Source organism: Oncorhynchus nerka, linkage group LG26, assembly GCF_034236695.1.
Source record: "Oncorhynchus nerka isolate Pitt River linkage group LG26, Oner_Uvic_2.0, whole genome shotgun sequence".
NCBI classification, from domain to species: domain Eukaryota; kingdom Metazoa; phylum Chordata; class Actinopteri; order Salmoniformes; family Salmonidae; genus Oncorhynchus; species Oncorhynchus nerka.
Genome location: NC_088421.1, coordinates 44,418,967 through 44,430,084, shown reverse-complemented (window position 1 = coordinate 44,430,084; position 11,118 = coordinate 44,418,967). Strand labels below are relative to the sequence as shown.

Genomic DNA, 11,118 nt, shown 5'->3' with positions numbered 1-11,118 from the left:
TCGATGGCCATCGCTTGTCGACGCGTGTATCTTCCACTCTTCTTTACGGTTCTCTGGCAACTGCACCAGGAAGTTCCTCTGGACTGTTTCATAGTAGGTCAAAAGACTGGCAGCCCCTGAGCACGTTGTGAGTCTCACTTTAAACTTTCCTTGGATGTTTCTCTAATCAGATAGGTGGTGACCACCTTGTTGACTTTATCCTTAGGCTGGTATCTGTGTATCAGATTACCCACGGAATTATGGAGCCGCCTCACCGTTTCGGCTACTAGCGAGCTTCTGGTCCGCTTCCGCTGAGCATCACCTTCCAGAGTCTCTCTCAGTGAGACGGCGTGTTCGTTCAGTCCTCCAACCACACAGTTCAAGTCATCTGTCACCTGAGCTGTCGTTTGGCTCAGATTCATGACAGCTCTGTAGATCTGGATGTTTGATACCTCAGCTGGTGTAGCTGCTGGGTTGTCAACTCCATGGTGAGCTGGTGGATATGTTGTGTGTGTGGCTGGGTGATTTATACCCATTCTACTTTCTCCCATGGGGTGCAGTCTGTATTACATTTTACTTCATTATCTTCTGGTTTGATCTGAGACAGAAGCTCCACAGTCTGTGGCTGGTCAAGGTGTACAGGCTGAGGTTGGTCCTGATCACAGTAATATTCCACACGATAGACAGGAGTCAATTTGATAGCAAACTCCAGTTGTTGAAGCTGTGCTTCCTCCTGACTGGTAATGCAATCCTGTTCCTTCTCTGTCTGACTGTGTGGGTTCTGGGCCCTCGTTCCCCAGACTGGCGCTCCAGCTCTGGCTCTGCTCACCGTGCTGCTCCTCCCAAGTCCAGGAGAACCTCTTCAGAGACGGAGAACGTGAGCTGCTGCTGGGGGTCTGGTAACTTCTCTGGTTGGATCACCGCGTTATTAGGCCGTAGGCGACTGTTCTCCTGTCTCAAACGGATGATCTCTTCCTGATACTCGAGTATCGTTTTTTCCACGGCACCAAAAATCCCTATAGCAGCTGCGGTTAGCCGCTCCGTGAGGAACACGTTTAACCACTGTAGTTTGGACATTTCGGGGGCAATAAACGTCGGACCGTTCGTTTTATCCATTTGGATACGTTTTACTTTCTTTGCTAGAATGCTTAGCCAAAAGTCCACCAAAACTTTCTGCTCTAATTTGCCTGAATTTACGTTGATAAAAACGCTACGAGCGTGGGATTTCGGGTTCCTTTTCGGGAATGACGTCTCGTCTGATATTCACGACTTTCAAAATAAAAGTCCTCTTATTTTACATTTATTTAACAAGGTAGGCCAGTTGAGAACACGTTCTCATTTACAACTGCGACCTGGCCAAGATAAAGCAAAGCAGTGCGACACAAACAACACAGTTACATAAACAAACGTACAGTCAATAACACAAAGGAAAAGAGAAAGGTAAGCTGCTCTGACAGCTGATGCTTAAAGTTAGAGAGGGAGATTTTTGCAATTCGTTCCAATCATTGGCAGCAGAGAACTGGAAGGAAAGGCGGCCAAAGGAAGTGTTGGCTTTGGGGATGACCAGTGAGATACACCTGCTGGAGTGTGTACCTAGCAAATATTTATATGAAAGAATGCAAGGTGGTAAATGAATCTACTACTACTTGCGATACAGATGGGGATTATTTTTCCATAGATTTCTTTAATTTCAAAATAAATCCACAAACCACAATAAAAATACAAGATGACGTGTCAGTTTGATATTCAGCAGAAAGGTCTAAAGGGCTCATTTTGGCCCAAAATGTATGAACGGAGAAATCATAGTTAAGAGAGAGATATCAAATGCACCATTTGTCACTTCCATTTATTTAACCTCGTTCATATGACTGGATAGGGCAAGTGTTATGTCTACCAGAAGGCACTGAACTCAATGCAAGCAACCCCCCCAACCACCATAAAATAAATAAAACCACCACAAAGAAAAATTAAAATCAAATATGACTCTGTAAATTATTTGAAGTGAAATAGTTTCCACGTGTGATTTGGCATGGAGTTCTCACCTGGGGTGTATTCATTTGTGCAAACCGTAGCAAAACAATTTCACAATGGAAAATGTTTTGCCAAAAAAACAAGAGTTTCTATTGGATAAATTCAGGTAGGCCCCCCTCCCCTGTTTTGTTATGTTTTGTTCCTAGTACTGGTGTGTTCAAGACGACTTGGAAACTTGAAGAAAGATGAGGCCCCAGGTTCCCCACTTGGAAGGCCCCAGGTTCCCCACTCAGAATCAACAAATAGGAAGCTCTATGCAAATAACTCAAAGTTTCCGACTTGTCATGAATGCACCATCAGAATGACCAGGAGTTTTACCACATGGCCAGACCAGGGCCCGTACCACCAAGCCTCTCAGAGTAGGAGTGCTGATCTAGGATCAGTTTAGCCTTTCAGACCTATATGGAAGTCGCTCTGGATAAGAGCGTCTGCTAAATGACTTAAATGTAATGTATATGGAAGGATCTCAGATCATTTTCTTATAGAGCAGACACTTCAGAACAAACTGCCTTTTGATTGGTCCATGTAGTGAATGATGTTTGTATGGGTCAAATTGATTTGTTTAACCTTTATTTTACTAGGCAAGTCAGTTAAGAACAAATTCTTATTTACAATGACGGTCTAGGAACAGCAGGTTAACTGCCTTGTCAAGGGACAGAACGACAGATTTTTACCTTGTCAGCTCAGGGATTCGATCTAGCAAGATGGCCCAACGCTCTAACCACTAGACTACCTGCCGCCCCAACGATGATGAATAATGAATATGATTATATTGAACAGAGCATCCCTACCCTAAAATACTTTCTGAAGAAAGGCCTAGAAAACAAACTCCAAGCCGCACACATCATCACACAGACACACATTAAGACGAGGAGCTTGATGAAAAATGATATAAAAAGAAAAACAGACTGACTACTGTTGGACAGACAGTCACCATTCTAACAGTCAGGTCATAAAATATCCTTCTAGTTCAGGGGGGGACAAAGATCACCAGGAAATAGTCCCATTATTGACCACAACCAAAAGGACAAATAAATGTAGAGATTGAGCAGTACTGGGATAGTACTGTTACGACTCCATGAGCTCTTCCCCCTTCCTGTACTGTTACGACTCCATGAGCGCTTCCTCCTTCCTGTACTGTTACGACTCCATGAGCTCTTCCCCCTTCCTGTACTGTTACGACTCCATGAGCTCTTCCTCCTTCCTGTACTGTTACGACTCCATGAGCTCTTCCCCCTTCCTGTACTGTTACGACTCCATGAGCGCTTCCTCCTTCCTGTACTGTTACGACTCCATGAGCTCTTCCCCCTTCCTGTACTGTTACGACTCCATGAGCTCTTCCTCCTTCCTGTACTGTTACGACTCCATGAGCTCTTCCTCCTTCCTGTACTGTTACGACTCCATGAGCCCTTCCTGTACTGTTACGACTCCATGAGCTCTTCCTCCTTCCAGAAACGGCTGCAGACCAACGAGGAAGACCCACATGGAACTGGGACTTTTTGGGGTGAATCTCCCGTTGACTTCAAAGCTTGACTTGTTATGCTAAAGTCCAAGAGAGAAATTAGTCCAGGAAGACTCCCCCAGTCAGTCAGGTAGGAGGAGTCTATCCATTACATCAGTCAGGTAGGAGGAGTCTATCCATTACATCAGTCCAGGAAGACTCCCCCAGTCAGTCAGGTAGGAGGAGGAGTCTATCCATTACATCAGTCAGGTAGGAGGAGTCTATCCATTACATCAGTCCAGGAAAACTCCCCCAGTCAGTCAGGTAGGAGGAGGAGTCTATCCATTACATCAGTCCAGGAAGAGTCCCCCAGTCAGTCAGGTAGGAGGAGGAGTCTATCCATTACATCAGTCAGGTAGGAGGAGTCTATCCATTACATCAGTCCAGGAAAACTCCCCCAGTCAGTCAGGTAGGAGGAGGAGTCTATCCATTACATCAGTCCAGGAAAACTCCCCCAGTCAGTCAGGTAGGAGGAGGAGTCTATCCATTACATCAGTCCAGGAAAACTCCCCCAGTCAGTCAGGTAGGAGGAGGAGTCTATCCATTACATCAGTCCAGGAAAACTCCCCCAGTCAGTCAGGTAGGAGGAGGAGTCTATCTATTACATCAGTCCAGGAAGACTCCCCCAGTCAGTCAGTCAGTCAGGTAGGAGGAGTCTATCCATTACATCAGTCAGGTAGGAGGAGTCTATCCATTACATCAGTCCAGGAAGACTCCCCCAGTCAGTCAGGTAGGGGGAGTCTATCCATTACATCAGTCCAGGAAGACTCCCCCAGTCAGTCAGGTAGGAGGAGGAGTCTATCCATTACATCAGTCAGGTAGGAGGAGTCTATCCATTACATCAGTCAGGTCTGCTAAATGACTTAAATGTAAATGTAGGAGGAGTCTATCCATTACATCAGTCCAGGAAGACCCCCAGTCAGTCAGGTAGGAGGAGGGCGTAGTGGTGAAACCCCATCAAAGCCAGTTCAGCACAGCAGCAATGGAGGACAGTGGTGAAAGTATGTATGAGACAGTATGGATGCACATGTGTGTTCCTTACAATACGTTCTTGTGTCTCTGTATACTGTTGATGGATAAAGTGTTCCACATCCTGCTGTGTGTGTGTGTGCGTGTGTGTGTACTGCACATTTCTCACATCCCGCTGTGTGTGTGTGTACTGCTCTACATATGAATGGATGTCTATGTCCCTGTTAGTCCATGTCTCAGGCCACAGTCTGTCCTCTGTGGGGGGTCTGTTGGGGGGCTGGGGGTCCCGTTCAACAATCCTCCATCCTCTGCCTCCTGTAATCCTCTGCTCTTTCCCTCCTCCTCCTCCTCTTGCCGCTCTGACTTCTGTTTCTCTGCCTTGGTCTTGAACCTCAGCCCGTGACCTTTAAACCAGACGAGAGGAAATAAATTATATGTCAGAGAAAGACAGCTGTGTGTGTGTGTGTGTGTAGGGCGGGGGGACGACTCACTTGGGCAGTCTGCCACCTCCTTGTGGGCCTTCTTTTTACAGCAGCCTCGACACAGGTTGAATACACACTGATTACCCTACAGAGAGAGGTTGAATACACACTGATTACCCTACAGAGAGAGGTGAATACACACTGATTACCCTACAGAGAGAGAGAGAGGTTGAATACACACTGATTACTCTACAGAGAGAGGGAGGTTGAATACACACTGATTACCCTACAGAGAGAGAGAGGTTGAATACACACTGATTACCCTACAGAGAGAGAGAGAGGTTGAATACACACTGATTACCCTACAGAGAGAGGTTGAATACACACTGATTACCCTACAGAGAGAGAGAGGTTGAATACACACTGATTACGCCACAGAGAGAGGTTGAATAAACACTGATTACCCTACAGAGAGAGAGAGAGAGGTTGAATACACACTGATTACCCTACAGAGAGAGGGAGGTTGAATACACACTGATTACCCTACAGAGAGAGAGAGGTTGAATACACACTGATTACCCTACAGAGAGAGAGAGAGGTTGAATACACACTGATTACCCTACAGAGAGAGAGAGATAGGTTGAATACACACTGATTACCCTACAGAGAGAGAGAGAGAGGTTGAATACACACTGATTACCCTACAGAGAGAGAGAGGTTGAATACACACTGATTACCCTACAGAGAGAGAGAGAGAGGTTGAATACACACTGATTACCCTACAGAGAGAGAGAGATGTTGAATACACACTGATTACCCTACAGAGAGAGAGAGAATGAATACACACTGATTACCCTACAGAGAGAGGGAGGTTGAATACACACTGATTACCCTACAGAGAGAGAGAGAGGTTGAATACACACTGATTACCCTACAGAGAGAGAGAGAGGTTGACAGAGAGAGAGAGAGGTTGAATACACACTGATTACCCTACAGAGAGAGAGAGAGGTTGAATACACACTGATTACCCTACAGAGAGAGAGAGGTTGAATACACACTGATTACCCTACAGAGAGAGAGAGAGGTTGAATACACACTGATTACCCTACAGAGAGAGAGAGAGAGAGTTGAATACACACTGATTACCCTACAGAGAGAGAGAGGTTGAATACACACTGATTACCCTACAGAGAGAGAGAGAGGTTGAATACACACTGATTACCCTACAGAGAGAGAGAGAGGTTGAATACACACTGATTACCCTACAGAGAGAGAGAGAGGTTGAATACACACTGATTACCCTACAGAGAGAGAGAGGTTGAATACACACTGATTACCCTACAGAGAGAGAGAGGTTGAATACACACTGATTACCCTACAGAGAGAGAGAGAGAGAGGAGAGAGGTTGAATACACACTGATTACCCTACAGAGAGAGAGAGGTTGAATACACACTGATTACCCTACAGAGAGAGAGAGGTTGAATACACACTGATTACCCTACAGAGAGAGAGAGGTTGAATACACACTGATTACCCTACAGAGAGAGAGAGAGAGAGGTTGAATACACACTGATTACCCTACAGAGAGAGGTTGAATACACACTGATTACCCTACAGAGAGAGAGAGAGGTTGAATACACACTGATTACCCTACAGAGAGAGGGAGGTTGAATACACACTGATTACCCTACAGAGAGAGAGAGAGGTTGAATACACACTGATTACCCTACAGAGAGAGAGAGAGAGAGAGGTTGAATACACACTGATTACCCTACAGAGAGAGAGAGGTTGAATACACACTGATTACCCTACAGAGAGAGAGAGGTTGAATACACACTGATTACCCTACAGAGAGAGAGAGAGAGAGGTTGAATACACACTGATTACCCTACAGAGAGAGAGAGAGGTTGAATACACACTGATTACCCTACAGAGAGAGAGAGAGGTTGAATACACACTGATTACCCTACAGAGAGAGAGAGAGGTTGAATACACACTGATTACCCTACAGAGAGAGAGAGAGGTTGAATACACACTGATTACCCTACAGAGAGAGAGAGAGGTTGAATACACACTGATTACCCTACAGAGAGAGAGAGAGAGGTTGAATACACACTGATTACCCTACAGAGAGAGAGAGGTTGAATACACACTGATTACCCTACAGAGAGAGAGAGAGGTTGAATACACACTGATTACCCTACAGAGAGAGAGAGAGGTTGAATACACACTGATTACCCTACAGAGAGAGAGAGAGAGGTTGAATACACACTGATTACCCTACAGAGAGAGAGAGAGGTTGAATACACACTGATTACCCTACAGAGAGAGAGAGAGTTGAATACACACTGATTACCCTACAGAGAGAGAGAGAGGTTGAATACACACTGATTACCCTACAGAGAGAGAGAGAGGTTGAATACACACTGATTACCCTACAGAGAGAGAGAGGTTGAATACACACTGATTACCCTACAGAGAGAGAGAGGTTGAATACACACTGATTACCCTACAGAGAGAGAGAGAGTGGTTGAATACACACTGATTACCCTACAGAGAGAGAGAGAGAGAGATTGAATACACACTGATTACCCTACAGAGAGAGAGAGAGAGAGGTTGAATACACACTGATTACCCTACAGAGAGAGAGAGAGAGGTTGAATACACACTGATTACCCTACAGATAGAGAGAGAGAGAGGTTGAATACACACTGATTACCCTACAGAGAGAGGTTGAATACACACTGATTACCCTACAGAGAGAGGTTGAATACACACTGATTACCCTACAGAGAGAGAGAGGGGTTTAGGGACCTGGAGAGAGGGAGGGGGGTTAGGGCCCAGGTTGAAGAGGTTGTTACACATGGTAATGAGGAACAGGGTGAAGAGGTTGCTACATACGGTAATGAGGAACAGGGTGAAGAGGTGTTTACACATGGTAATGAGGAACAGGGTGAAGAGGTGTTTACACATGGTAATGAGGAACAGGGTGAAGAGGTTGCTACACATGGCAATGAGGAACAGGGTGAAGAGGTTGCGACACATGGCAATGAGGAACAGGGTGAAGAGGAGGAACAGGGTGAAGAGGTTGCTCCACATGGTAATGAGGAACAGGGTGAAGAGGTTGCTACACACTGGTAATGAGGAACAGGGTGAAGAGGTGTTTACACATGGTAATGAGGAACAGGTGAAGAGGTTGCTACACATGGTAACGAGGAACAGGGTGAAGAGGTTGAATACACATGGTAATGAGGAACAGGGTGAAGAGGTTACCCACAGAATGAGAACAGGGTGAAGAGGTTGAATACACATGGTAATGAGGAACAGGGTGAAGAGGTTGCTACATACGGTAATGAGGAACAGGGTGAAGAGGTTGCTACACATGGTAATGAGGAACAGAAGAGGTTGAATACACATGGTAATGAGGAACAGGGTGAAGAGGTTGCTACATACGGTAATGAGGAACAGGGTGAAGAGGTTGCTACACATGGTAATGAGGAACAGGGTGAAGAGGTTGCTACATACGGTAATGAGGAACAGGGTGAAGAGGTTGCTACACATGGTAATGAGGAACAGGGTGAAGAGGAGGAACAGGGTGAAGAGGTTGCTACACATGGTAATGAGGAACAGGGTGAAGAGGTTGCTACACATGGTAATGAGGAACAAGGTGAAGAGGTTGCTACACATGGTAATGAGGAACAGGGTGAAGAGGTGTTTACACATGGTAATGAGGAACAGGGTGAAGAGGTTGCTCACACATGGTAATGAGGAACAGGGTGAAGAGGTGTTTACACATGGTAATGAGGAACAGGGTGAAGAGGTGTTTACACATGGTAACGAGGAACAGGGTGAAGAGGTTGCTCCACATGGTAATGAGGAACAGGGTGAAGAGGTGTTTACACATGGTAATGAGGAACAGGGTGAAGAGGTTGCTACATACGGTAATGAGGAACAGGGTGAAGAGGTTGCTACACATGGTAATGAGGAACAGGGTGAAGAGGTTGCTACATACAATGAGGAACAGGGTGAAGAGGTTGCTACACATGGTAATGAGGAACAGGGTGAAGAGGTTGCTACACATGGTAATGAGGAACAGGGTGAAGAGGTTGCTACACATGGTAATGAGGAACAGGGTGAAGAGGTTGCTACATACGGTAATGAGGAACAGGGTGAAGAGGTTGCTACACATGGTAATGAGGAACAGGGTGAAGAGGTTGCTACACATGGTAATGAGGAACAGGGTGAAGAGGAGGAACAGGGTGAAGAGGTTGCTACACATGGTAATGAGGAACAGGGTGAAGAGGTTGCTACACATGGTAATGAGGAACAGGGTGAAGAGGTGTTTACACATGGTAATGAGGAACAGGGTGAAGAGGTTGCTCACACATGGTAATGAGGAACAGGGTGAAGAGGTTGCTACACATGGTAATGAGGAACAGGGTGAAGAGGTTGCTACATACGGTAATGAGGGTGAACAGGTAATGGAAGAGGTTGCTACACATGGTAATGAGGAACAGGGTGAAGAGGTTGCTACACATGGTAATGAGGAACAGGGTGAAGAGGTTGCTACACATGGTAATGAGGAACAGGGTGAAGAGGTTGCTACACATGGTAATGAGGAACAGGGTGAAGAGGTTGCTGGTAATGAGGAACAGGGTGAAGAGGAGGAACAGGGTGAAGAGGTTGCTACACATGGTAATGAGGAACAGGGTGAAGAGGTTGCTACACATGGTAATGAGGAACAGGGTGAAGAGGTGTTTACATGGTAATGAGGAACAGGGTGAAGAGGTTGCTACATACGGTAATGAGGAACAGGGTGAAGAGGTGTTTACACATGGTAATGAGGAACAGGGTGAAGAGGTGTTTACACATGGTAATGAGGAACAGGGTGAAGAGGTTGCTACACATGGCAATGAGGAACAGGGTGAAGAGGTTGCGACACATGGCAATGAGGAACAGGGTGAAGAGGAGGAACAGGGTGAAGAGGTTGCTCCACATGGTAATGAGGAACAGGGTGAAGAGGTTGCTACACATGGTAATGAGGAACAGGGTGAAGAGGTGTTTACACATGGTAATGAGGAACATGGTGAAGAGGTTGCTACACATGGTAACGAGGAACAGGGTGAAGAGGTTGCTACACATGGTAATGAGGAACAGGGTGAAGAGGTTGCTCACACATGGTAATGAGGAACAGGGTGAAGAGGTTGCTACACATGGTAATGAGGAACAGGGTGAAGAGGTTGCTACATACGGTAATGAGGAACAGGGTGAAGAGGTTGCTACACATGGTAATGAGGAACAGGGTGAAGAGGTTGCTACACATGGTAATGAGGAACAGGGTGAAGAGGTTGCTACATACGGTAATGAGGAACAGGGTGAAGAGGTTGCTACACATGGTAATGAGGAACAGGGTGAAGAGGTTGCTACATACGGTAATGAGGAACAGGGTGAAGAGGTTGCTACACATGGTAATGAGGAACAGGGTGAAGAGGAGGAACAGGGTGAAGAGGTTGCTACACATGGTAATGAGGAACAGGGTGAAGAGGTTGCTACACATGGTAATGAGGAACAAGGTGAAGAGGTTGCTACACATGGTAATGAGGAACAGGGTGAAGAGGTGTTTACACATGGTAATGAGGAACAGGGTGAAGAGGTTGCTCACACATGGTAATGAGGAACAGGGTGAAGAGGTGTTTACACATGGTAATGAGGAACAGGGTGAAGAGGTTGCTCCACATGGTAATGAGGAACAGGGTGAAGAGGTGTTTACACATGGTAATGAGGAACAGGGTGAAGAGGTTGCTACATACGGTAATGAGGAACAGGGTGAAGAGGTTGCTACACATGGTAATGAGGAACAGGGTGAAGAGGTTGCTACATACGGTAATGAGGAACAGGGTGAAGAGGTTGCTACACATGGTAATGAGGAACAGGGTGAAGAGGTTGCTACACATGGTAATGAGGAACAGGGTGAAGAGGTTGCTACACATGGTAATGAGGAACAGGGTGAAGAGGTTGGAAATGAGGAACAGGGTGAAGAGGTTGCTACACATGGTAATGAGGAACAGGGTGAAGAGGTTGCTACACATGGTAATGAGGAACAGGGTGAAGAGGAGGAACAGGGTGAAGAGGTTGCTACACATGGTAATGAGGAACAGGGTGAAGAGGTTGCTACACATGGTAATGAGGAACAGGGTGAAGAGGTGTTTACACAT

The 11,118-nt window shown here is 46.0% G+C and overlaps 1 protein-coding gene across 1 annotated transcript in view; it reads right to left on the bottom strand.

Annotated features, from left to right (window-relative positions):
• Nucleotides 1-1,643: 1,643 nt before the first annotated feature.
• Nucleotides 1,644-11,118, bottom strand: part of dus1l (dihydrouridine synthase 1-like (S. cerevisiae)) — a 29,890-nt gene continuing 20,415 nt past the window's right edge. Inside the window, 3 exon segments of the mRNA XM_065010790.1 lie at nt 1,644-4,743; nt 4,745-4,884; nt 4,972-5,047. Of these exon segments, the coding sequence (XP_064866862.1) occupies nt 4,717-4,743; nt 4,745-4,884; nt 4,972-5,047 (243 nt within the window). The 3' untranslated portion in view covers nt 1,644-4,716.